At 45.3% G+C, this 27,704-nt stretch overlaps 1 protein-coding gene across 1 annotated transcript; it reads left to right on the top strand.

The window, feature by feature from the left end:
* Nucleotides 1–1,883: 1,883 nt before the first annotated feature.
* Nucleotides 1,884–24,537, top strand: LOC147433798 (Putative thiol-disulfide oxidoreductase DCC). Its single transcript, XM_086489808.1, has 4 exons — nt 1,884–2,069; nt 23,192–23,422; nt 23,504–23,671; nt 24,157–24,537. The coding sequence occupies exons 1-4, from the start codon at nt 2,012–2,014 to the stop codon at nt 24,381–24,383; spliced, it is 684 nt and encodes a 227-aa protein (XP_086345934.1). The 5' UTR covers nt 1,884–2,011; the 3' UTR covers nt 24,384–24,537.
* The last annotated feature ends 3,167 nt before the right edge of the window (nt 24,538–27,704 follow it).

Below are 27,704 nucleotides of genomic sequence, written 5' to 3'. Positions count from 1 at the left end.
ATATAACATTTCATTCCATTTCATAACCTAATTTCATTTCATTTCATTAACCAAAACATCTCTCTCTCTCTCTCTCTCTCTCTCTCTCTCTCTCTCTCTCTCTCTCTCTTTTTGTGAAAAAACAAATGAAATAATTAACAAATCAAATATCAAATAATTAAATTGAAATTATAACTTAACCAAAGTATTCACCTGGTTGAGCTTCACACACCTCGAGTCCACTCGCCTCGGCTTGCACACGTTGTTGTCTACAATAAAAAAGAGAATATTGGATATTGAATAGAGTGCCTGCAGGCTCGCAGAGCACCACTATGCAAGCAAGAGAGAGAGAGAGAGAGAGAGAGAGAGAGAGAGAGAGATTTCGTTTTGCTGGACTGTGCCACGACAGGAGCAGGAGGGAGAGAGAGAGCGGGAATGCAAACTGGACTGCGCCACGGCAGTGGCGGGAGCAGGAGGGAGAGAGAGCGGGACTGCAACTGGACTACGCCGCGGCAGTGGCGGGAGCAGGAGGGAGAGAGAGAGAGCGGGACTGCAACACACGTCACCTGGCCATATTGCTTGCTGCGGGATGCTCGCCATTAGCGTTGGCGATGCACATCATTTATGGGCAGTGGCAGCGATGAGGTGTGGAGTATTGCATGCCAGCTACGACGTCAGCATGGAGCAGATGCATGTGCCTTCGCCCGGTGGAGTGCAGTGAGGAGGGACGGTGCATAATCATGTATGGCGTATGGGCTGACAGAGGCGCCTGCCTAGCAAGCAGGGTAGTGTATCTCTCAATTGAGGCAGAGCTTGTGAGAGCTGTAGCAGCAGCTGTGGAGCAGGAAAGAGAGAAGGAGAGGGAGAGGGTGCCCGCAGCTCCCAGAGCACCACATCCATGCAAGCAAGGGGGGGGGGGGGAATCGTTTCGCTGGACTCCGACATTGGTGAAGGTAGGGAGAAGGAGTACAAAGCAGCATGACGAAGCATGGCGATGACAGTGTTCGTGGCGGGAGGAGAGAGAAAACATACCAAGGCGGAGAGCTTCTCGTCTGTGTCTTCTTCTTCTTCTTCTTCTTCTCTCTCTCTCTCTCTCTCTGTTGTACTTCAAGGAGAGCAGGGAATGTACTGAGGTAATGAGGTTCTCTCTCGGTTGTACTTCACTGAGAGCAGCGAATGTGAGGTACTGAGGTTCCCTGCATAGCTTTCGGATTTCGACTGTCGTACTTCAATGTACTTCAAAGCTAGGCAAAGCTGCCACCAACGCAAAGCGCGCCAGTTAATTTTTTTTTTCCTACGCCTTCAGTTCGCAAAAATCGACACCTGGCATTGGAGACCCTTCCGCCATATTATGTTAGTAGATGTTACATTGTGAGCCAACATGCACTGCCCAGATTTTGGGGGTTTAATTTGACATGACACCTATGGCTACACTTGCCTCGGTCGTGCGTGGACTTCCAGGCTACCGAATCCCGATCCCCTCACCCTTATAGGACTTTCCCACAGTGGGTTGCGAAAAGGAATTCAGGAGAATTTTTTCAAATTTTTGCATTCACATGATGGGTTTAGACCAGGCAACCTAGAAACTAGAAGGATGTGTTCCTTTACATAAACTTTTGCATTTTAGCAAAAGTTTATGAAAAGGAACAATCTTCATTAAGAGTATGACCGTGAGTTGTAGGTGACATCTTAAAAAAGGCTTGCACTTATGTTTTAAAAAGTGAAGCGACTTACATATAAAATGACGTTCGTGTGAAGATGCGATACATTTCTGTTGTTCCTTTAGACATAGCTTGGGAGTAGTTTTGAAACCCTCCGTGGGAAGGCCCTCTTAGTCCGTGTGTTTGCCCCGACGGACGGACAGCCCGCGTCCCCCGACACCTCGTGAAAGGTAGCGTCAGGCCAACATCCTACCGGTCACACACGACGTGTATCTACTGTGAGGCATGAGCTTGCTTTCTGCCCAAGCATTCTTTTGTAGAATGCGCATAGCTACGTTGAGCTCAAGCGTCGAGACGACGAACAAAAGAGAATGCGCGTCATCGGCACCAAACTCTTGTCTGCTTGGCGGAAGCCCCTCGTTGCTTCAAGTGAGTCTCTGAGAGAGAGAGAGAGAGAGAGAGAGAGAGAGAGAGAGAGAGAGAAGGGTTCGTGGGTGCACGCACTTGCATTTCAGTATAATAGCCCAACATGTTTTCTGCTACCTTCCAAGCGCTCAGAGAGCCTAACAAAGTATTTAGTCTTTTTGCCTGGTTAACAGGAAACTCTCTAGTATGCCTTTGCAGAATTTTCGTCGTTCCTTACTTGGATGTACACACATTCGCACACAATTGTGCAGTATCATACGGAATATACATGAACCATACTCATGTCTAGGGAATGGTTCTCCGTTAGCTGAAATGCTTATTGGCTAGTTGGGAGTTGAAGCTCAAAAGATACACAGACAGATTCGCTTGTGCATTTCCTTGCCAATGTGTGAATTTCTCACTAAAAATTCCTAACGGGTGTAGTAGTCATGGTGAGCTTTTGTTCAATCTTCGGCTTCACTAGTTCAATTTAAACATATGAAGTAAGTAAACATGGAAGTGGCTAATGTAGGAATCAAAAGTTTACGTCGGATGAATCTTTGTCAGGTTGAGATAAAGATTTGCATCTTTTGTAAACTGGATGGCATGATCTCAAGGAAGTTAATGGTTGGAGGATTCCTTGGTCTTCTTGTTCCTTTTTTCGCTGTCTGAACTGTCAGAAGAGAATGAGAATTCCTCCTCTGAACTGCTAGATTGCTTTTCGTGCTTTTCTTGCTTTTCCTCCGCCTCGTCAGAGGGGCGTCGTCTTTGTCGGATTCTCTGCGAGAACCCATGTGTGCTGTAGAAAGGATCGAATCCTCCGTAGAAGAAGAACTATTTTGAGTTCGATACCACTGCTGCATGCTCCAACACTCCAAGCGAGAAATCAATAGCAACACACGAACAGAAATTGCAAAATCATTGAACTTGAATTTTGAGAGAGAGAGAGAGAGAGAGAGAGAGAGAGAGAGAGAGAGAGAGTCGACATGGCACGATGGACTTCCGAGCCAAGATGCACTGGCCCCAAAGACTAACGCCTCTTCCGATATTTCTTTAGTATTGCTTCACAAAGGTACAACTCCGTGTGGGTCCAGCTCTCTCTAAGACACTGCGTCTCCTCTGGGCACTTATAAAGAGTACAAAGGATGCCCAAAAGCAGAGCCCCAAAAGCACTCAACCCCAAAAGAATTTGCTCCCAAAAGCATGTGCCAGAAACTACGAGATTCAGCCAGTGCGTTTTACGGAAATCCGTACAGCAGTGCCACTTGGTAGCAACAACGCAATTCACGGAAATCCGCAGCAACCTTCACACTTTTGTCAGTTTCAGCTTTAGACGCCTCAACCGGTGTTTCATAAGTTCTTCAAGTCAGTAGAGGTTAGGTTTTTAAACCCCTCTTGGCCACATCTTCTGAGTTCAAATCTCTTGGCCAGTTCCTTATGTTAGGTACACCACGTCATCCCCAAGATGAACTGGAGCAAGACAAACCACACCTCCTCTTGGCTTTAGAGAGGGGATACACGCCTCAAGGCTGCCCCAGTATGGGAGCCCTCCGCAGGCAAATGGAGTTCTCTGGTCTCCTAGGCCAGCACCATAGGTGCATTGCCTCTGTAACTGGTCGCCCAAGTGTGGGCTGCCCTGAAGAAGAAGTAATGCGGGTATGTCTCCTGATTGAAGTTGCTAATCAGATGCATCCCCAAAGCTGAAATTTGAAAAGACTGCCTCACTTCTTAAAACCATTGGGGATGGGCTACACCCCAAAAATGTTGGGGGCTGCCCTTCCACTAGGCTGCCCACAACCATCACACTAGGGCTTCCCAACAGGGAGCACCCTGCAGGCTGAGCACTTTGCACCCTTAAGGTGTTAAAGTTTAGGCATCTCAAGTGAACTGCCCAGTGTGAACCCGATATTTATTTTGGCTTTTAGGGATTTATTTCACTTATTTGTCAAAGTCTGGGTAGGGCAATTTACAGAGATTTCTATATAAGAAACCCTCAGTCCCCGTTGTATTATCATCTGTTATCTCATTGCCTTGGTTGATTGGTTCAATGCATCTCTCTCTCTCTCTCTCTCTCTCTCTCTCTCTCTCTCTCTCTCTCGTGTGCTTTCTCACCTTGGTCTACACGCTTTCGCATTGCCGACTTTGACATGGTATCAGAGCAAGAGACGGCATAGACCTTGGCGGAGCGAGCCGTCCCGGAGGAGAAGACGAAGAAGGGCTGCACTGCGTTTTCAGATTTCTGCCCTACTCTGCTGCTGACGTTTTTGGCACAACTTGGCGTTTTTGCAAACTGCCTTGCCCTGCCCTCTGCCCAGCGTGAATTCTGCCCTACTGGTTGCCTACGTTTTACATTCTCCCTTGCGTTTTTCCTCTTTGCAGGCATTACCGCGGAAATCTGCCCAAACTGCCAGCATTTTGCTCTGCTGCTTGGCGTTTTGAAACGCACAGGCTTGCTGCCCTGTTCTGCCCGCCTGCGCAGCGATCTGCCCCTAGCAGAGCCTGCGTTTTTGAAACTCAACTGCTGCCTTGAGTTTTTAGCTGTGTTTTTCAGCGCTGAACGGCAACGTTTCCTGCGTGGATAGCAGCCTCTTTGGAGGCGTTTCTCGAGCAAGAGGAGTTCCTTTGTTGGCTAGATCATCATCCAACGTTTTCGGCCTCGCTTGGAGCGCGTTTGGAGTGTTTTCTGCAGGCTGGATAGCAGCCTATTGAAGCGGTCGGGGAGCAGCAAAAGAGGCGAGACCAAAACCAACTAAAAGCTATGGAGAGGAGATCAACCTTTGAGTTAGCGGCCTATGCACCGGCACAGTTCTCAAGGAGACCACCCAACTGTTTGGCTCAACATTCTGAAGTCAAAGGCAAATGGGCGAGTTTGATCGAGGACAACGGCATTGGCAAGCTTGACACGGTGGGCTATACCAGTACTCAGTTAGCTGCCTCGGTACCTGAGAGGTACGACCACATTTATGATTGTGATTTGACGCTTTGTTTGGCTTGGGAGTTGGAAGCCAAAGGCAAAAGCAAGAATTCACTTGAAGACAAAGTCAAAGGCAAGCTAGACGGAGGTTACGGTATCAAAGATTTGACAGAGGAGATCCGCATGGCACACGTGGCGGTGGTCACAGTGGCCTCGACATCAGATTTCTAGTCAAAGTGAAGGTGTCACCACTAGCTTCAGCCAAAGAGAGGCTTGTGAGTGGCAGAGAGGGGTAGACAACTCCCTATGATTGATTTGGACCCTTGTGTAGGAGTTCTAGTTATTGGTGTTTGGACCTGTAGGTCGGAGTTCAAGGCACATGTATCTGGCAGGGAACCAATCAGGCATATCAAAGACACTATGGATGGGCACGCCAATTCATTGTTGTTGGTCGGATCATGGACAGGATGTGTTCCAATGTTCATTATCTTGGAGTGTTATATTTTGGACGTGATATGTTCACAGTTCACGAATGGGGATTATTGGACGTAGTCTTGTCTACAATTCAGATTTTCTCCAGAGGCGACCAATGCTCAAGATGGCATTTCTTTCAGGTACAAAGTTGAGGAGAGCAACACCGAGGTGTATCCAGTAGTCTGTAGCTACTGGGGTGCCCATGGCAGCTTCTTCATCGACTTGGTTTCACTATTGATGTCCACTATGAGCTACAAAGAGGGTGTGAAAGTTTAGGCATTTCAAGTGAACATATGTTTGGGAGCATTTGAAAGTTTGGGAGCATATGTTTGTACCTAGTTCTACACCCACTATTGGGCACTGACGACGTTAGTGGGGATGTCGTGGTATTTAGTCAATACTATGCATGATGGAGCTGATGGTTATATTGTCTCGTGGGTGACTACCATGAGTCTATACCTTGCACTTTCCTTCAAGGGTGAATCTGGGTATATCTTGGATTCATCTAGGTATATTTCAAGTGAACTGCCTAGTGTGAACCCAGTATTTATTTTGGCTTTTAGGGAATTATTTCACTTATTTGTCAAAGTCTGGGTAGGGCAATTTACTGAGATTTCTATATAAGAAACCCTCAACCCCCATTGTATTATCATTTGTTATCTCATTGCCTTGGTTGATTGGTTCAATGCATCTCTCTCTCTCTCTCTCTCTCTCTCTCTCTCTCTCTCTCTCTCTCTCTCTCTCTCTCTCTCTCTCTCTCTCTCTCTCTCGCGCGCGCTTTCTCACCTTGGTCTACACGCTTTTGCATCGCCGACTTTGACATAAGGGCCCTTTGATATATATAACTCGAGGAAAGCCGTCCGATCCACACAAGCTGCCCCACGACATGGAAAATAAGGGCTAAAATATGTAGAAGGGGGAAATTAGGGCAGCAGCCCACCTAGGGCTCGGGAAAATATAGGTCAAGGCTGGGGTAAAAAAGTTCCAGCCAGCAAGAGCATAAATGGGCATAGGACTACACATGACTATAAATATCCAGTTTCTACAACAAAACTCGGGGGTCGAGTACGTGGCCTCTATACCATTCATCCGCTACCCCCGAAAGACATCTGAGAGGCGCCTAGGGGAGAGGAGCTTGAAGTGCTCTCCAATTCAAAATAGAAATAGAGAGACAGAGTGGCGCCTCATGCATTGCAGGAGGCTGGGTAATCCTCTTAGGGGAGAGGAGCTTGAAGTGCTCTCCAGTTCAAAATAGAAGCAGAGAGACACAGTGGCGCCTCATGCATTGCAGGAGGCTGGGCGACCCTCTTATTGGTAAAGCATGCAGGGAAAGTGGACACTTCATGACACATTCAAGGCAAGTGGACATTCATGCAAGGCAGGTACACTAGGCGACCACACATAGGAATCTTCAGCCTAGGCAACCAATTTTCAGCCATATCTTGCCATTTTCAGCCAAGGGCAATCTCTCTCTCTCTCTCTCTCTCTCTCTCTCTCTCTCTCTCTCTCTCTCTCTCTCTCTCACACACACACACACACACACACAAGAAGCCATACAGGAGGCCACATTTCTAGAGATAGAAGAATCCCCCTGTGCTTGTTAAAGCCAACTTCAACACATGCACCGGAGCACGCACTTGCTTTGTTGCATATTGGATGAACAAGAGTCAATTGAAGTTAGAATTGAAACTTCCATCCTTAGATGGAAAAGAAAATCCTCTTCTTCTAGGAGGAAAGTAGTACCCCTTCTATCATCCAAAATTTGCAACTTGGTACAACGGTGCCGTTGAATTATCAACTTGCTACCCCTCTTTGAAGATGGGCCAAAACTCCACATTTGCCTGTGCAAGAGCAAGACAAGGTTAGAACTCTGTTATGTCCCGCTCACAGGAGAGGGGATCTAGCCCAGATGTCGTCGGGATGGGCGTCCAGTGTCCGGGCGGACGTAGTGTGAACACGGCCAGTGTGGCCGGCCATTATTATAAAAGGGAGGTCAAGGTCTCATTTGCAGTTATTGACCCCCACTGGCAGAGTGCCAGTGGTTAGCCCGCGAGGCTAGGAGTGCGCGAGGTCACCTCGAGGAGGTGAGGCTGGGTGGTATGGGACGCTCGGTCTTACAGGTGCATGCCTATGTCCTCGGACGCTGGCCCCAGCACGGGGGAGCTGTCGGATGGTGGCTATGGTCGGGTGGTTCGTCTGACGCGTATCTGTAGGCAGTCTGTGTGGCCGGGAGATCCGTTCTCCTTGTTTGTTTCATGGTATCAGAGCGGCTTGGCTGCACGAAGGACTGTGTGCACACCTACAACGCGGTTAGAGTCGGATTATTACCATTTGATGCCATTTTTTATGATATAAATGTTTAATCAATTGTTTTCTTCTCATGAGCATGATTGCAGGTAAAATTTAATATACTTCTTGCTGATTTTTTATCAAATTCAGCAATCTAGCAGGTGCAAGTGATGAAAATCAGAGGATTTTTGTCGACCATACTGATTTTCAACGAAAATCAGCCATTTAATTATTGATTTGCTGATTTTGGACTGCAATTTCAGCATACTGTTTTTTTTTTACTCTCTCTGTTGCCTTCTTTCTGTGTGCAGTATACACACACACACACACACACACACACACACACACACACACACAGAGAGAGAGAGAGAGAGAGAGAGAGAGAGAGAGAGAGAGAGAGAGAGAGAGACAGATACCTCTCTCTGTAGCGTGGGTTTCTCTGCACGGAAGGAATGGCTACTAAGTTGCTAGCGTGGATGACTTTTGCAGCGCTGGCTCCTATCTGGCGCCCCTTTTGCGTGCTGGCCACGGGTACCTACACGCCTAATTCTTTCCTTCGTGGTCTCCACGCGGCAGCTTCAGCGCACGCTTTTTTTTTTCTCACGCTGCAAGGCCTGTGTTGATTTTTTTTAAAGGGGGTACCCATTATTTTATGTGGCCAAGGACACTTATATTAATGTATGGTCTGGACACTTTAATTTTTTTTAAGTTAACTGTGAACCCTGCATATTATTAATAAATCACCTACAGAGACTTAAAAGTCTGCAGAGATCTCTCTTTTGACTCCTCTGCTCGTCACCTGAGCTCTCCTCTCTCTCACCCGCTTGTGCTCCCGTCATCACTTGCTCGCCTTCAGACGCTCACGCCGACGCGTGGAGCTCCTCGCACTACAACTTTTCACGACCGAAAAGTGCAGAAAAGGCGTGAAACTTCCAGTTTTTCACACACTTCGCCATGGATTCCTCCAGCTCAGATGTGCAGCGTGACGACGCGCCAGGTAACATCCAAATTACATTCACGCGTGCTCTCTACACATAGATTACAAGTACTTTCTGGAGTTTCGACCAGCGTGTTTCCGCGAACGTTCAGACGAACCTTCGCTTTGCCTCTCTCGAAGGGCTCGTGCAGGGACTCAGTTCCCGACTCTCTACTCTCGAAAATATGGCTCAGTCGATCGACTGCGCGTATTTCCGAGGGCGAAACCCATCTCCAGCAATTGCGGACGCAGATTGCTGCTTTTGGGCATTCACGGGGTGGTCCGACTGCCACAATTACGTACAAAACTACAAATTTCTCAGGGGAAGAGAAGGAGTGTACGGAACTGGCCGTAAATAATTGGCTGCACCAGTGGACCACGTACTTTGATCTCCATGGGGAGCATGATGAACGGAGGATTCAGACGATTCCTCTCTATCTGCACAGTAAGGCGCTTACCTGGTGGCACGACATGACAGAGAAGCCTACGACGTGGGCTGATTTTTTTGTGAAATTCAAGAGGGATTTCGCTAAAATGGACCCTTTGAAAGCTTATGCCAAACTGCAGAGTCTTTCGATGAAAACTCCGTCTTTTGATAAATATACGATAGCTTTCAAAGAGGCGCTCACCTTCTGCAAGGTGGATTCTATGCACGTTGTGCACATGTATCTGTTGGGATTGCATGAGGACTACCGTTGGGCCTTAATTAAGGATAAAGCCCCGACTGACGTCGAGGATACAGTGGCAAAGGCCAGGACGTTCCATTTGATAAATGGAGCGAATTATGAGAAGAACAGAACTGCAGACCATGAATCCGGTGAGGGTGCTTCCAGGAAGCGACCTCGATTCCAGCATAAGTCCAAATCACCGCCGATATCTTCTTAGGAGAAGAAGAAAGCCAGAAATGCTTCAGTTGCTGATGCAGTGAAGAAGGGGGCTTGCTTCGGATGTGGCTAGACGGGTCACCAAATCAAGGATTGCCCCAAGAAGAAGACGACACCGAAACCGCAAGGTCGTCCTTTGGTTCAGATTCACGAGATCTCAAGTAACTCTGATGTTGTTCAAGTTGAAATCCATCATTTAGCGCACAGTTCATGCACTAATTGTACTTTTAGCACCAAAGTGTTTGATAAGCACGATCTTCTCCGTTTCCCCATGAAGATCAATGGTCACGACGTGACCGTACTCCTTGATAATGGAAGCTCACACAATTTTGTGGATGCAAAATTGGTGCAGAAACTGAGCCTGTGGATGCGAGACAGTGACCATGAGTATCACGTGAAGATGGCTCGTGGCGTGGATACGGATGTATGGAATTGGATGGTTCCAGACTTGTCGCTCGAGCTAGCTGATTACAAAGAGAACCTGGATTTCCACATCATGCGCCTGGACAGAGCAAATGTTATTTTAGGAATTCCATGGTTTTACGATAAACAAGACTCATTGTATATAGACTATGTACATCACTCTTGTTTTTGTTAAGCAGAACATGCCTCATGTATCTGTGTCGCTTTGTAATCAGAAGTCTGTAAATAATGGTTTTGCAATACCAATTGTTACTGCTTTGGAAATGTATAAAGAAATAAAGTCTTCTGATGTTGACTTTTATCAATGTGTACCATCTGCTTGGTTTGATTCATTAGTGCTTAGTACTTCTGTCACTGAATTTCGTAAAAATGTTTCATGTTCTTCTGTTAAACTTGGGGATTCCGACGAATCCAACCTTATCCGAGAAATCATGGCTGATTTCGAGGATGTTTTTCCTGGTGATCTACCTCCTGGCTTGCCGCCTTCGAGAGGAGTAGATCATGGCATTGAGTTGGTGGCTGGTAGTCAGCCCTTCTCAAAGCAACCTTATCGGTTTAGTAAAACCGAAGAGGATGAGATTCAGCGGGCAGCTGAAGGATTATCTTGAAAGAGGTTTTGTTCGGCCTAGTAAATCCCCGTGGGGAGCGCCAGTGTTACTTTCTCGAAAGAAGGATAACCCAATGCGCTTCTGCGTTGATTACAAGGGGCTGAATAAGCTCACTGTTAAGAACAAGTATCTGCTCCCGCACATGGACGATCTGATAGATCGGCTCCATGGAGCGTTGTAATTTACAAAGATAGACCTGCGATCAGGCTATCATCAAATACGGATCAAACTGGAAGATATTCCTAAGATAGGCTTCCATACGCGTTATGGTCACTACGAGTTTTTGGTCTTGCCTTTTGGTTTGACCAATGCTCTAGCTACGTTTCAGCAAATGATGAATGATGTGCTGAGACCATTTTTAGGCAACTTCATTGTTGTATGATGATATCTTGATCTACTGCAGAAGCTTGTCTGAGCACTTAGCGCACATACGCGCTATTCTGGAAGTACTGAGAACTGAGAAGCTTTACGTTAAGGCTTCTAAGTGTGAATTCTTTAAGAAAGAGCTTCTGTACTTGGGTCACATCATTACTTGCGATGGAATTCGCGTTGACCGTGAAAATTGGATAAAGTGCGAAATTGGCCCATTTTGAAGAATGTACGCCAAGTCCTTTTTAGGCTTTACTGGATTCTTTTGCAAGTTTATCAAGGATTACTCTAAAGTTGCTGCTCCGCTTACACGACTTTTAAAAGGAGGGGTGAAAGGGCCGAAGACTTCGGGTCCTCATCGTAAAGGTAATCCCCCTGTTGTCTGGAATGAGCGTCTCGACAAGAGCTTTCGGACACTAAAGCACTTGGTGACTACTGTGCCAATATTACACATTGTGGATCTTAGCAAACCGTTTGTGGTTGAAACGGATGCTAGTGATTATGCTATTGGTGCGGCATTATACCAGGATGGACGTCTTGTTGCGTTTGACAGTAAGAAACTTTCTGACGCTAAGATGCGTTATCCAACGTATGAGAAGGAGCTTTACGCCGTAGTCCACGCCCTGAGGAAATGGCGGCACTACTTGTATGGCTCTAGTTTGTTGCATGGACAGATCATCACTCCTTGCGCTATATCTGTGATTAGGGTGATCTTAGAGGCCGGAAGGCTAGATGGGTTGAGCTTATGCAAGAGTTTGACGAGTTGCCGATGCGCTTAGCAGGATTCTCGAGGTCAATGCCTTGTCTATGGCTGAAATCTCGACAGATTTCTATCTCTCTCTCCGAGGGCTATGTCGTTCTGATGGCCATTTTGGCAAGATATGGAACGAGGTCGAAGCGGGGCATGACTCGTATACAGGCTTGGGTGGTCCGGAGACCCAAGTGAGTCGTGCTGGAGAGACGAGACAGCGACAATATTCCATTAGAGGTGGACTATTGTTCAGAAATGGTAAAGTTCGCGTGTCGGAAATCAATGAGATTCGACAAAGGATTTTGTGTGAATGCAACGATGTTCCTAGCCCTGGGCACCCAGGTATCCAGAGAACTTTGGCTTTGGCCAAACGATATTTCTATTGGCCAAGAATTCGCTCTTACTTAGAGAGCTATGTGAAGAGATACACTCAGTGTCAGGTCAATAAGGTAGAGCGCCTTAGGAAAGATGGCTTGCTACATCCATTGGAAATCCCAGATGCCAAGTGGCAGAGTATTTCCATGGACTTTATCGTTGGTTTGCCAAATACCAGTCGGGGCAATGACGCTATTTGGGTTGTGGTCGATAGACTCACAAAAATGGCGAAGTTTATACCAACGAAGTCGACAGTTTTATTTGTCAATCAGCTGTATAAGCTGTATGGTTTCCTAGAAGATATTGTCAGTGATCGAGATACTAAGTTCACTGGCAGATTTTGGTGAGATGTGTTCGCTCATCTTCAGACGAAGTTGAGTATGTCGTCTTCTGACCATCCTGAGTTGAGGGACAAACTGAGAGGATGAATCAGACGTTAGAGGACATGTTGAGAGCCTATGTCTCTCATAGGCAGTCTGATTGGGAAAGGTATCTTCCACAGTTAGAGTTTGCCTATAATAGTAGCAAGCATTCTGCTACTGGATTTAGCCCATTCATGCTGATGTATGGATTTGAGCCTATCCCCAATTGCTATTGGCTTAGAGAAAGTCAAGGAACGCAAAGCTCGTGATTTCCTGTATGACATGCAAGAAATGCTCGAATTGGCTAAGGATAGTATAAGGACGGCTCGTGATCGAGTCACTACTTATGCTAATCAAAAGAGATCTCCAAGGACTCTAGATGTGGGACAATGGGTCTATCTGAAGATACCCAAGGATTCCAAGACTATGCGAACGGGAAAGCATTATAAGCTTTTAGCTAGATATTGTGGTCCGTTCTTGATCACAAAGAAAATTGGCCAAGTTGCCTACAAACTAGCTCTTCCTTCGGATGTTAGTGTACATCCAGTGTTTCATGTCAGCCGCCTTAAAGTGAAATTGGGCGAGGCCGACGTTGTTGTGCCTATCGAGGAAAATGTATGGCAAGATATGCAAACTGAGTATATTCCTCGAGAACCAGAAGCAGTTTTAGATCATCGTACTCGTCATTCACGTCAAAAGGCTTATGACGAGTACTTAATTAAATGGAAGGGTCAATCTAAAAGGTTTGCTACTTGGGAACCTGTTAGAGCTTTGAGGGCTTAGTATCCCCACTTCATTGATGAGGACATCAATGGTTCTTAAGGGGGGAAGTATGTTATGTCCCGCTCACAAGAGAGGGGATCTAGTCGAGATGCCGTCGGGATGGGCGTCCAGTGTTTGGGCGGACGTAGTGTGAACACGGCCAGTGTGGCCGGCCATTATTATAAAAGGGAGGCCAAGGCCTCATTTGCAGTTATCGACCCCGACTGGCTTCATTTGCCGGTACTCCAGACTTTGCACCTTCTCCAGGAACCATGCCAGAGAATGAGCCCATGGCCTCATATTTAAAGGCCCTAGGCCCCAAAAGCTGTTTTACATGAAAAGCCTTCAAACTCAAAAGCATCTGGTCCAAAAGCCATGCCCAAAAGGTGCCAACGTAAATCACAGAATTCCATACAATTGCCACGTCAACAGTCAACGCAAAACGCAGAAATCCGTACAGTGCCACGTCATCATGTCAGCAGAAAATCCGGAGCGTTCGTATAGCTGCCATGTCATCAGCTTTTGCGTAATTCTTGGTGTGTGTGTGTGGGTCCTGCTTTTTAATTCCTTTATGTCACTGGGGCCCCATCAGACGGGGTCTTGTAAGTTGGTAGGACTTCTTCTCCTTTTGTTGCTTGTTCTTCTTAGGATTTAGGCCCCTCGGCCAGAGATCTGCAAGTTGGCTTTGCTCTTCACTGACTTGACACGTCAACAGTTTGTGACAATAGAAGACGGCAGACCCAAATCAGCCCCAAACTAGAGAAAATGCAAGAAAAACAAGCAAGCTTCTTCTCTCTCAATCAAGTCCAATATGACACCGGATCAACCTACTCCGGGCATCCAAGGTAGCCGAGACAACAAGGCTCTGATACCATGTTAGAATAAGCAGTGGAATACAAATTGCACCTCCTCTTGGCAACAAGATGGATCTGGAGAGAGAGGTTACATGCCTCAAGGCTGCCCTGGTATTGGAGCCCTCTAGAGGCAATGGAGATCTCTGATCTCCAACGCCCAAGTGTGGGCTGCCTGAAGAAGAAGTGATGTGATGTGGCAAGCCTCTTGGCTGAAGTCGCCAATCAGATGATGCTCCAAAGCCATAACCGGAAAAGACTACCTGGCTGCCCAAAAACTTTGGGGATGGGCTGCACCCCAGAAACGTTGGGGGATGCTTTGCCAATACACTGCCCACAGCCCTCACACTAGGGCTGTCTCAAGAGGTGTGCCTTGCACGCTGAGCACTCTGCACCCTAGAGGCCTCCTCTACCCTGTCATATATATAACTCCAAGAATGCTGCCCGATGCACACAAGCTGGACATGGAAAATAAGGGCTAAAGTATGAAATGGGGAAAATAGGGCACCCATCTAGGGCTCAGGGAGAAATAGGCCAAGGCTGGGGAAAAATAGTCCCCAGCTAGCAGGTGCCTAAATGGCCAGAGAGAGAGCCAAATCCCAGACTACACATGACTAGAAATATCCCGATATGAGAAAATTCCCCCACTCTGGCCGGGCAGTGGGCACAATCACAAAACAGCCCCCTCCCCCTATCACCTGTCTTTGGGAGACACTCGGACTAACTGGATGAAACGACAGAGATGCGAAACTCTAAAGTAGGATCTCTCACGGATATTTGGTCTCGACCTCGTGGTGGTTGTGCTTTCATAGGTAGACATAGCTAGAATCTTCTTTGACTACTGTGTAGTGTCACATGAAAATGTGTTTGTCCCTTCAAAACGAAACGGAACAAAAAAATGCTCAAAACATGGTGATGAATTAGGTTCAAAAAAGAAAGGTATGATTTTTTAAATTCAAAATTAGCTATATAGTGTATGATGTGCAACATATTTTACCACTTGTATGACCATGTATATAGGATGTATCAACCTACTAGACTCCTAATATTAGGGTTCCTATAACCACTAGAAACATACGGCATTTTCGAAATGAAACGAAGCATCTTGAAACGACGAAACACACCAAAGGTTTCTTGTTACACTTAAGTTGTGTCCAATATTTTGTGTCTTGGAAGGGCAGGTCATTTTGTAGCTTATGTTTCCTCGAGACGACTCCCTTCCTCCTATTTCGAAGACTTCTCGAGTTGGACTTGTTGCCATCTCTCCACCTTGGCAGTCAACTTGCTTTTTTTTTTTTGGCCAAATTGTTCCTCTAAAGGGGGCTCGGGGGTCCCATCTTGCCCCATTTCATGCTGTGACATTGGGTGTTTCTACCACATTTGTCACAAACTGATGACGTGGCATCCCTAACTGACAAAGACCAAATACCAAACTTATAAGTTGTTCCAACTTATAGGGTCCCGTCCGATGGGGCCCTAGGACGCTAGAAATAATAAAAAAAGGTGTTGGCTGGCTGTATGGATATCCGCAATTCGCGTTGACAGGACGTACGGGATTCTGGATTTTGCGTAGGCTGTGCTGACGTGGCAGCATACGGATTTCCGTAAATTCCATTGGCTGATTTGGGCGCCAGCTTTTGGGAGCCATTGCTTTTGAGTTTGAAGGCTTTTCATCTAACTGCTTTTCCATGGCCAAGGGCCTTCAAATAAGACCCCAAGCCACTCTCTGCCTCAGAAGTGCCTCCGAGCCTCCCAGCAGAGAGGACCCGCAGGCAACTGTACTTTGCTCAAGCATTAATACAAAAAGAAATATAGAAAGAGGCGCCAGTCTTTGGGGCCAATCTCTCTGGGCACGGAACTACGCCGGGCCGTGTCGACTAAATTAAATTGTGATTTAAGTGTGAATTATTTTAAAGTGATTCTCTCTCGTGTGTCGTGCCAGATTCTCGACTTGGGGTGCCCAAGTCTGTTACAATAGTGGTGATTGTCACGGATGAGCTATTCGATGCTTGTTTTTTGTCTCTTCCTCTAACTTTTGAGCAACTTGTTTTGTAGTTGGCCATTCCATCAGCTTTTTTATGTGAATTGATTGGTTTTTTGGTTGTGGTATTTGACAAAGATTTGCCTGACCTTTTATATTTGGCCTAGGGGGCTCTCTATCCTTTGTCTTGTATCATTATCAGAGTTTACTATCTGAAGTTATTGGGCTTGCCAGCCTTCTGTCTGTGTGTCTTTCTTCTTCCTCTCTCTCGTGCCCTTGTCTCTTTGCTTTCTCCTTCCGCTACACACTCCTATAAGTTTCTTCTAAAGACTCCCCTTTTTGCAAAGGACATTCCGTCCAATAATGACCCTTCTCGCCACAATGATTGCAATGTCACTGGGCTTTCAAGGCTTCCCGCTCTCCATCGGTCCACCTAAGTGTTGAAGATGTGTTGGAGATTGTGTCACTCCATGTTTTGACGATTTCTTTTTTGGACCAAAGAAGTGATGTGCTTGTGCGGCATGTGCCTCGTATGGATCCTTGCAAATTCTCCTACTTATCTTTCCTGGGAGGCTTGTCACAAAACGGGAGCGTACACGAGCACTTAGAAATCTGAAAAATAAAATACTTTGCAAATGTGAGAGAAGGGAGAAGATCGACACAGTATTGGGGACCAGAAGATGGGCTGGTCCCCCCCCCCTGTCAAGAGTATTCTTTATTCAGGGAGAGTTCATATACAAGCACAAGAATCCGAGGAAACCCCTCCGTTCGGTAATCTTAGACCCGAAGGTCGTTCTTTTCCCGTGAAGGACTTAGGCACGAGGCCGTACTTTCCCGTAAGGGACGAAGCCGTACTTCCCGAGAGGGACTTAGACGCAAAGGTCGTACTTCCCGTGAGGGACTTCCCGTGAGGGAGGATTCCTGCAAAAAACCACACAAAGCAATAGCTCGCAATGCGTAGGCTGACTCGGAGGCGGTCCCACATACGGCCGGAGTAAACTGACATGGAAAGCATTATGGATCCTCCAATTAGGCGGTAGCTCTAATCAGAACGTGACATCATTCACTTGCTTAGTGATCTTAAACGGCCCATAATGACGCTTGTTTCTTAAGTCTTGCCTTCTCAAACTTGAGTAAGACTAACTGTCCGACTGTTAAGTCTAGATTCCTCCTGTGCTTGTCTGCAGCTTTCTTATGCTTTTCCCGAGAGCGTAGAATAGCTCTCCTAACTTGCCCGTAGGCTGTGTCCAAATCCCGGACAAATTCATCTGCTGCAAAGATCTTATCCTTAGTTAAAAGGATCGGTGGAAGCAAAGGCTTACCATAGAGAATCTCAAAAGGTGCTTTCCCCGTCGATGAGTGTATGGTATTGTTATACATACGCATACTCAACAAGGGGCAAATATTTCTCCCAGTCAGATTGCCGGTCTGACACATAAGCTTTTAACATATCGAATACTGTGGAATTGGCTATCTCACTTTGCCCGTCCGTTTTAGGATGGTAGGCAGATGAAAAATTCAACTTCGTACCAAGATTATCTATCAAGGCATGCCAAAAATTTCCTGTCATGCGAGGATCTCGATCACTCACAATAGACTTAGGCATTCCATGATGCTTAAAGATCTGTGCCAGAAAGACCCTAGCCATATGATCTGCTTTGATCGTTTTCTTGACTGGTATAAAGTGTGCCTGCTTGCTAAACCTGTCCACAATGGTCCAGATCGCGTCATTTCCAAATCTGAGTTCTAGGGAGGTCCATGATGAAGTCCATGGCAATACTTTCCCAAGGTTCATTAGGCACAGCCAATGGTTGTAGCAACCCAGGCGTCTTATGCCGATCATACTTCACTTTTTGGCAAACCAAGCATTCCGTGACATACTTATCAATGTCTGCTTTAAGGCTAGGCCAAAAGAAATATCTTTCTATTGCTAAGGTCGTAGGGAGAATACCCCGATGACCCGCATGAGGCGAAGCATGTGCTTCATCCATGATCTTCTTTCTTAATGGTTCCGCCACACATATGGCCTGATGGTGGTAGAGATAACCGTCCCGAATGGAATAGGGAAACTCATTCTCTCCACGATGTAGCTTTCCCCAAACGGTGGAGAAGTCTAGATCATTCGGATACAAATCCGGTAGTGCTTCTAATTCTTGGTGATACACCGAAGTGATAGCGTTCACCCTTGGCCGCCTAGACAATGCGTCCGCGACCACATTCTTACTCCCAGCCGTGTGAAGGATCTGGAAGTGAAACATAGACAAAAAGTTTGCCCATCTCATCTGCTTCTCAGATAGTTTCCTTTACGTAAGAAAATACCGCAAACTCTGGTGATCAGTCTTGATCACAAAATCCGCTCCTAGAAGATAGTGCTTCCAGTTGGATAAGGCGTGAATCACAGCCGTGAGTTCCTTTTCGTAGATTGATGCATGCAACTCTGCATCCTTAAGCCGTCTGCTTTCGTAGGCCACTGCATGGCCTTCTTGGTTTAACACTGCTCCGATGCAATCGCCTGAAGCATCGCAGTGAACCTCAAATGGTTTCCTTAAGTCAAGCACTATCAAAATAGGTCCATGGCTTAGCAAGTACTTGAGCCGTTCAAAAGCTCCTTGTTGTCTCGATCCCCATCTGAAAGGAATCTTCTTCTTTGTCAAATCATGAAGTGGTCCTGCTACATGGGCAAATCCTCGGACAAACCTTCGATAATACGAACATAATCCCAGGAAGCTAAGTACATCATGTATCGTAGTGGGAATAGGCCAATCTTCTACCACTCGGATCTTGGCAGGATCCATACTCACTTGATTGTGAGAGACTATATGGCCGAGATAGTGTATCTCTGAGAGAAAGAACTCGCTCTTCTTTGCATTCACATGCAACTCATGCTTTCGCAATTCTTGAAACACTAGGTCCAAGTGCTTCCGATGTTCCTCTTCTGACTTAGAGAAGATGAGTATGTCGTCAAAGAATACTCTCGTAAAAGCTCGATACGAGCTGAAAATGCGGTCCATCATGCGATTGAACGTCGTAGGAGCATTGGTCAAGCAGAAAGGCATTACCAAAAATTCATATAGTCCAAAGGTTGTGCGGAAAGCAGTCTTATGGACATCCTCAGGGGCGATCCGTATCTGATGATATCCACTCTTTAAGTCTATGCGACTAAAGACACTTGCACCCTGCAACTTATCAAGTATATCATCAATCCGAGGGATCGGAAAGCGATTCTTGACTGTGATCTTGTTTAAAAACCTTTAGTCTATGCACATTCGAAACGTGCCATCTTTCTTCTGCACAAGTAGAACTGGAGAGCAGTAGGGTGAAGCACTTGGCCGTACTAACCCTTTCTCTAGAAGCTCGTTGACTTGCTTCAAAATTTCCTCTTGCTGAGCAAGACTCACCCGATAAGGGGGTTGATTGGGAGGCGAGCTACCCGGTATGAGATCTCTGCGGTGATCTTCCGGGGGTACCGGAGGTAGTTCATGAGGGAGTGTTTCCGTGAAACAATCTTTGTACTTTTCAATAAATTGAAAACGCTTAATTTCCAGACTAGAGAGTGAATCCCCACTAGTTTTATCCTTCTCACGTGCAAAAATCAAGTAAGCAGAAACACACTTCTTCATTTCTTTCTTAATGGAGATATGACTTACAATTGGGAACTGCCAATCTCCTACATCAGCATGAATCTTTATTTTCTTACCCCCATGATCAAAAGTGAGGGTCTATAATGGGGGACAAGTGTCATGTGGAAGTGCCATGGCATACCCAAGATGATATCACATCCCTCGATGGGTGCCATCAAAAATGATTCGCGGTCCTTGTACTCGCCAATCCGAAGATTGAGCTATCCTTGCACGGGAGTTGCATTGGTTGTCAACCCCTCGAATGCCAATCCGGATGTAACCGGTGTGCCAAGCTGAGCCGGTGCGAGGCACAAACGTTCCGCAGTATCCAGGGAGATGAAGTTATCCGTGGATCCTGGATCATAAAGAATCAGTACTCGCTGGTTGTTCAAAGACCCCCGGCCCTTCAGAAGTTGACGCTTCCCTTTCTCCGTTTCTGTGTTTCCTTGAACATCTGGAATTGAGTTCGAGCTTGGTGGAGCGGGTTCCTTCCTTGCTTTATCTTGCCTCGTAGGGGCGTGTTCTTGCCGTTACTACTTTAGCAGGCAATCCGGTTTCATATGTCCTTTCTCGCCACAGTAGAAGCATCTTCCTTCCTCTCTGAAGGTTTGAAGTTGAGTAGGAGAAAGATACTCAGTTCGCTTGCCATTGCCCTCTGGCTTCTTAGAATGATCATAGTCCCTAGATGGAGGACGTTTTCTTCCTTGGCCCCCTTGGTCATCGTAGACCCCTCTTTGTCTCGCACGGTAAGTGCTATGCTCCATTTTTCTGGGCGTCCAGTTGAGTGCAAATCCTCATCAATGATTGCTGACTCCATCATCCTCTGAAGAGTGTCATGCGGATACACTTTCATACTCTTTCGAAGCTGCGGTTGGAGACCCGCTTCGAACTGTCGTTTCTTTTCCTCGTCGGCAATCTTCATGAAGGGAGTGACCTTCAGAAGAACCGACCAATACTTGTCCACATAGGTCGTGACTCTCTCATGTTCCTTCTGGGCGAGCCAGTCCCATTCCTTCCGTATGTCCTGCTCGAAGTCGGGTGGAAGAAACTGTTCATAAAATTCAGATTTGAATCTCTCCCAAGTTCTGGCCTGAGAACCTTCCAGAATCTTGGCTAACCACCAATTACTTGCCGTTTCCTTGAGGTGCATCCCCACATGGCGCAATTTGGATCTTTCTGTGAAGTGCCCATTGGTAAAGGCGACTTCAAACTGTCTGATGAAGGACAGTGCTTTGGAGATATCTCTCCGTCCGTTGTAGGTTTCGAACTTGATGTCCTTGTCGCCGGATTTGAAGACTCTCATGCGATGATGAGACTTGCGACCATGCTTCTTAAATCGAGGCTTATCTTTAGGTTGATGTAGGGTAGTAGTAGTAGCGGCTTCCTTCTTCTGGCGAGAAGATTGAGAAGTAGAAGTATAATCAGGAGAGTAAGATGGAGATGAGATAGAGATGTCCTTGCTCTCGTCTAGCAAAGAGAGTGCTTTTTCCTGGCCTTTCCTTGGAGTAGGCCGTTCATTCCGATCCGAAGATCCTTTGTGCACCTCGGCATGTTCTTCTTCTCTTTCCTCGTATGGTCTCACGCCAATAGTGTGGTCTGGATGCCCGGTTGCATCGGTTTCATTCGTTCTCTTCATTCCGTCCAAGAGCTTTTGGACATTTGGCAATAGTAAGATTTGTAGCAAATCCGCAAGCTGAGCTCGCACTTGTTGAAGCTCCTCTTTAACGCTTCTCCCTTGGCTCGACATGGTTCTTCCCGTTCTTCCCAGAATCGTCCTTCTTTGCAGAGAAAGAGAGGAGTGTGAGCTTTGATACCACTGTCACAAAACGGGAGCGTACACGAGCACTTAGAAATCTGAAAAATAAAATACTTTGCAAATGTGAGAGAAGGGAGAAGATCGACACAGTATTGGGGACCAGAAGATGGGCTGGTCCCCCCCCCGTCAAGAGTATTCTTTATTGAGGGAGAGTTCATATACAAGCACAAGAATCCGAGGAAACCCCTCCGTTCGGTAATCTTAGACCCGAAGGTCGTTCTTTTCCCGTGAAGGACTTAGGCACGAGGCCGCACTTTCCCGTAAGGGACGAAGCCGTACTTCCCGAGAGGGACTTAGACGCAAAGGTCGTACTTCCCGTGAGGGAGGATTCCTGCAAAACAACCACACAAAGCAATAGCTCGCAATGCGTATCAACAAATTATACCTGTAGCTCCTTGCTCGGAAAAGCGACCTCCGTACTCAGTCGTCACACGAACACTTGCTGAATTTCCTTCGCAATGACTGCTCCAAATTCTCAGCGCTAACTCCTCCTGGTTCTCCTGGCGTGTGTAAAACTGGAACGCTAACTGCCCTTTTATAGGCCCTTGCACCTGGCGGGAATAGGAGCCGAAAAGCAAAAGCCTGGCGCCCCTAGCGAGAGGAGAGAGAGAGATCGCTGAATTCAGCCATCCGTACAGCTTGCGTAGGCTTTTTACGTAAGGATTTGGGGCTGCTTTATTTTATTAATAAAAGGGACTCGTCACTTAAAAGTGGCCGGCCACTTTTAAAATAAACTGCGAACCTGTTCAAACTTTTAAAAACTCACTCAGTTAGTGAAAACAATGCTACACGAACACATTCCAGGCGTCCCCGGGTGCGGAACACGGCACAGATGCAATGCAGACATAAATTCCTCGCGGGAAAGCATTTGCCCTCCCGCGAATGTTCCTGCTTTTCGTAAAAAGCTTCTTTGAACCCATCTTTATTCTTGTGCTTGCGTTCTTACGTGTATTTTCTTACTCAGTTCGGATTCCCTCCTCAGCCTACGGAATGCCCCCTTTCTGATGCACCCGTCACCCATCATGTGACGCATCAGGGGCACTCGTAACCCGGCCCTTTCCACCGACTTACGGAAACTCCTTCGCGATGTTTATCGTCTCGTCACCCATCAAATGACACATCAGAGTTGTCCGTTCTTGATGGCTTTTTCTGTAGCTACAATCTTTTAACAGTTCTTAGTGTACACAATAAAATATCCTAGAAAAAGAAATTAGTCATTAAAAATAAGAAAATAGTCCAATTAGCAACAAGGCTCGTATATGCAATAGCTGTTAATTTGCAGTTACCATGAGGCTGGTAATTCCTGACTGGTATTGGTCCTTCAGGCTATTTTTCATATGAATACATGCCCTGCTTTGTGCTGGACCCCAGTGCGTTTGAGTAGAAGGATGCTGGAATTATTTCACCAGATCAGGGTCTTTCCTGCTAGTGTTTGCATTTTGGAGATTACGAATAGTATTGCTCTGACAGTGCAGCGCGGAACATTAGGAGGGCAAATAAATCATAAAAAGTAGCTTGCCTAGACATTAGTCAGACACACTGAAGCTATTCTAACAATAGGCAGGGCATTGCTGGTGGCACTTGATGACCTATTTGTTTGTTTAAATAATTTTCCTTGGGCTGTCTTGTGCATGTCTGTGGATAATTGATTCTTATGGTTAAGCTGAGATTCCTGCTATTTTCATGGTTAGGATGGGGCCCTTACAGTGTTTCCCAGCTTTGTTCAGAGGATGTGATTAGTCTGGGCAAGCTCAATGTTTTAGATTGCTCAAAAGATTTAGTAGATTTAGGCAGGCTGAAGACGGTGGATTTCATCGCTGACGACAAAGCTGACCTGCCACTCAACTGCCTTCAGTCGTCGAACATATTTCTCAAACCTCAAGTAGTCCTGTATGATGGAGTTTGCCATCTCTGTAATGCAGGTAGTCTGTTCACTTGCTGTTTGTTGCTTTATTTCCATGCACATGCCATGTTGACTGAATCTCCTTTTTTTTATGAGCTAGGAGTCAATTGGGTGATAAAGGCTGATAAAGGAAAAAGGGTAAGCTTTTGTTCTGTGCAGTCCGAAGTAGCTGAGCCTTACCTTCTGTTGTGCGGCTTAACACGTGAGGACGTACTAAAAAGATTTCTATTTGTGGAAGGACCAGGGCAATTTTCACAGGCCTCTACGGGTAAGCTGAAAGTTTTCCCTTCATATGGCAATGCATGTGGAGGAAGAAAGGCTTGTGTGGTAATGTAGTCTGATGCTTCGGTGTTTAAATATGCATTTGTTTGCATCTGAATTCTTCTGCCAACATGTGTTCCCCTTTTGGGTAGTAGCCTGGCTTAATTAGAGATTGTAGCATGGAATTCAAACTTTGTGGGTGTAGTTGTATTCTCTACAGGAAGCAATGTTTGGGAAAGGCGTGTCTCGGCCTACAATTTAAGATTGAAAAATGCCGGTTGAGAACAAGAGGAAAAGGAAAATTCTGTTATACACAGCGTTAAAATAGTAAAAATTAGGTCAAATTTTCAATTTTTTTGCTGTATGTAAAATCATAAATAGGAATTGTGTATATGGTTGAGAAAATGGGTGTTCCCTAACACATCAAAAGAAATACATAACTCAACCAAAAGTTTGTTCATGAATGACCATCTTTTATGAAATTGTGTGCAGCTGCACTTAGAGTGGCCCTCTACTTGCCTTTTCCTTACCCTCTACTCGGTGCCCTACTGGTGATCCCAACTCCCTTAAGAGATGCGGTTTATGATTTTGTTGCAAGCCGGCGGTACAAATGGTTTGGTCGAGCCAAGAGTTGCATTTTACCAAAGGATGATGTTCTTGATCATTTTATTGACAGGAATGAAATAATTGCCAAGTACAGGCAGAAGAAAGAATTCTAGATAACATTTGAGGTTTTTTTATGTAAAGGGAGGCAATTAAAGTTGAAATCTGTGCAGGGCTAATTGTGTGAGATAGAGGATAGACATACAAGCATTGATCTTTATGTTATGTCATGCCACAATGGGTTCAAACCAGAGCTCTAGTTCTTTTGTACATCTTCCTATATTTGCTTGGCTCTCAAAGGTGGGCTCTCTCTCTCTCTCTCTCTCTCTCTCTCTCTCTCTCTCTCTCTCTCTCTCGTGCTAGATTGGTTATCCCATTTCCCTTTGGCAGAACAGGTGTTAAGTTGATCTTTGAGGTTTGTTGGGATTGTTCCTATGACGGTAGAACTTCTCTCTCTCTCTCTCTCTCTCTCTCTCTCTCTCTCTCTCTCTCTCTCTCTCTCTCTCTCTCTCATTTTTAAAAATTCTAAAATTGCATTTATGGCATGGATGCCCGGAAGATGTGACCGAAATGTATTTGATCTGTCCTATAGGTCAAGTTGGCCTCTAAAGGACACTAATATAATGTGTGTGTGTGAGCCTTTTCTTTTGTTTGTTTTGTTTTTTGGATGTTCATGAAAGGCCAAACATGAAATAGTAGGTTAATTGTTTTAACAGAGTACCAAAATGTTTGCTGAAGTTATTGCATGCATGCTTCCTTACCTTTTTTTGGTGAAGTTAGTGAAGCAACTATCAAGAAGATTGATAACTTCTAGCTTTGTGCACCTATAAATTGAACTTCTATTGTTTATCATGCAACTCATGCTATGAAGATTTTTTGAGGAAGCTCTTTTGGGTGTATGAAGGTCTTATAGTAAGAAGCTAGCTTGGGCTAAAAGGGTTTTGAGCCAATTATTATTATTATTATTTTTAACCATAACAAGGCGCAAGATATATTATATTAAAGAGAGCAAAAATACAAAATATGAGTCCTCAGACCAAGGTGACTAATAAATACAACGCCAAAAAACTGTTGAATGGTTTAGCACTAATAATAATGGAGCTTGGCTTTACTCATTGGCCGCGAAGCAGATTGAGCGTTTGACAAACAAGGGTCTAAAGTGTGAAGTAGCCCTCTTAGCCTCCTTCATCAATGGCTAGTTGATCATAAAAACTTTGCACTGCCTTAGATGTCTCCAAGACTTCGACATTGAACCCACCACCCAACTCTTGCTATACAAATAGCCACAACCTCTTAAATACACATTTTATGGTGGACAAGATAAATTAGAGAACCCCTTTTGACTGAAAAAACTTCGACAGAGGGGAAGGTAGGAACCTCCCTTATTCTATCTTTGCCTACACACACGTGCACTCACCATCATCACTCTCAAATTTAATACATACCTTTCACAATTCAATCATGCACAATCCCCCCCCCCCCCCCCCCGTCTCTCTGATCCAATACAAGATAGAGACATGGAAGGGAAGAGACTTTAAGATCAAAGTCCATGGACATACAAAATAGAGATAGCATAAGAGAAGATAAAAGAACTTTACACACTATTGGCCTCAAACTTGAGGCCCCAAGTGCACAACACACTTGTGCACTTTAGTATTCGATGTTCTATTAAAAGCGTGTGCAAAAATAAAAGCCCCTCTTTTACAAGTAATTATTTGCATGTGCAACTCATTTATAAGAGCTAAGGGAAGGTTTCCATTCTGTAGTTTATTGCTAGTCAATACTATGACATTCTTACTTTATTAAGAAGCAGCCATAACAGTTAATTATTTGAGAGTTGAATTGAATTCCAAGCCTCCTTCATGAGCTTCATTTTACACAATCATCAAACTCACATATTAGTTAAACCACTAGTTATGAGGACAACAATCAAGTAATACATTATAAGTCTAGCTATCTCTTAAACACATGTTGAAGCTAAACCACATGTAACGAAAGATTGATAAGATCAAAACATACTTCTCGCCATGCTAAGTCCAACTATCCTTTAAAACACATGGGTGCTAAACACATCCCTTATAAGTACAAAGGGCTGGTAAGATCATAACATATATCTCTCGATGGATAACAACTATCCTTAGTTGCTCAATGGAGATATCAACTGGCCAATAAGTGATGAAAGGTGGAGAGAATATCAAGAAAATTTTGAAAGAATTTCTTAGACATCCAACAGATGCCTTCTCGTGGGTGGCCTTTGGATATCAAAAAACATATATTATACACTTTTCCTATTCGAGTAGTTGTGGTCTTAGGGATCTTTAATGAATCTAAAAAGGCTAATGTGGAAAGCGTTACACATTTTATATTTAGAGAACAAATCTAGTCTAAAAGACTCCTAAATAATGACCTTTGAAATACAAGAAGGTTCTTACAAGTAAGGACAAATCTAGTTAGAGAACAAATCTAGCCTAAAAGACTCCTAAGTAATGACCTTTGAAATACGAGAAGGTTCATAAAAGTAAGGAGCAAGTTTAACAAATATTTTAGTATCAATATTCTTAATCTTAGGCTTTCAATCCTCAACATGTGCTCTGTCAAACTCTAATATCTAACCAACCCAAATGATTTTCTCATAATAAACTGATCATTTAATGTGGGAGAATAAACGGGAACAAGGGTTAGCATATAGACATGTGCTTTTTGATAAATCTCAACATGGGGCCAATGGTAAAGGGATCCAAATGAGAGATAGTCGGTTAAAGAGCAAGGCTAGCTAATGGAGCTTAAAGACCTTAGGGTTAGCTTCATTAAAGACCTCCAAAGGTTAGTGTTAAAAAGTCCTTTGACCTTAGGTAAGCTAGGACTGAGCTTGAGGTGGGAACCCATCCCCAGCTTGAGGTGCTTGTCGTGCTTGCTAACTAAGGTGCTTGAGGTGCTTGTCGTGCTTGATGATTAAGATGCTTGAGGTGCTTGTTGTGCTTGCCGACTAGGGAGCCTGAGGTGCTTGTGGGAACACTACCCAGGCTTGAGGTGCTTTGTCATGCTTGCTGACTAAGGTGCTTGAGGGTAAGGTGTGCAAAAGTCAAGAACTATCCCCTACAAGGAGGGGGCGAGCCCTACAAGAGGGGGGTAGAGAGAGAACACACACACCCTCACACAAGGCAAGCTTGGTACAAAGAAAGAAAAAGGGACACTTGTCAAGCTCCTTCTCATGTCGCCCTCATGGTGTGTCTAAAGCCTATTGGTTGGCCTCCCAAGGGGTCCAATGATAAATTAGTTAATTTAACTAACTGTTTGAGCATTTCCTCTTTCTCAAAAAGGAAAGGGGGACACTTGTCCCAAGGCTACCCTTGTTGCTTGATATGCTCCTGCATGTGATTGGCTAGGCCTGGAGAGGTCCAATGATCTTCAATCATGAGCTACAAGGGGGGGTCGAC

Source organism: Adiantum capillus-veneris, chromosome 19, assembly GCF_014529385.1.
Source record: "Adiantum capillus-veneris isolate H3 chromosome 19, ASM1452938v2, whole genome shotgun sequence".
Lineage (NCBI taxonomy): Eukaryota > Viridiplantae > Streptophyta > Polypodiopsida > Polypodiales > Pteridaceae > Adiantum > Adiantum capillus-veneris.
Note: the sequence above shows the minus strand (reverse complement) of the source record. Positions and strands in the feature narration are given on the sequence as shown.

Bases quoted from the DNA above. Each gene is read 5' to 3' on its own strand.
- LOC147433798 (XM_086489808.1), top strand. From the start codon at position 2,012: ATGCGCGTCATCGGCACCAAACTCTTGTCTGCTTGGCGGAAGCCCCTC. The intron at 2,070-23,191 runs GTGAGTCTCTGA...TTTCATGGTTAG, and splicing joins GAAGCCCCTCGTTGCTTCAA to GATGGGGCCCTTACAGTGTT. The intron at 23,672-24,156 runs GTAAGCTGAAAG...AATTGTGTGCAG, and splicing joins ATTTTCACAGGCCTCTACGG to CTGCACTTAGAGTGGCCCTC.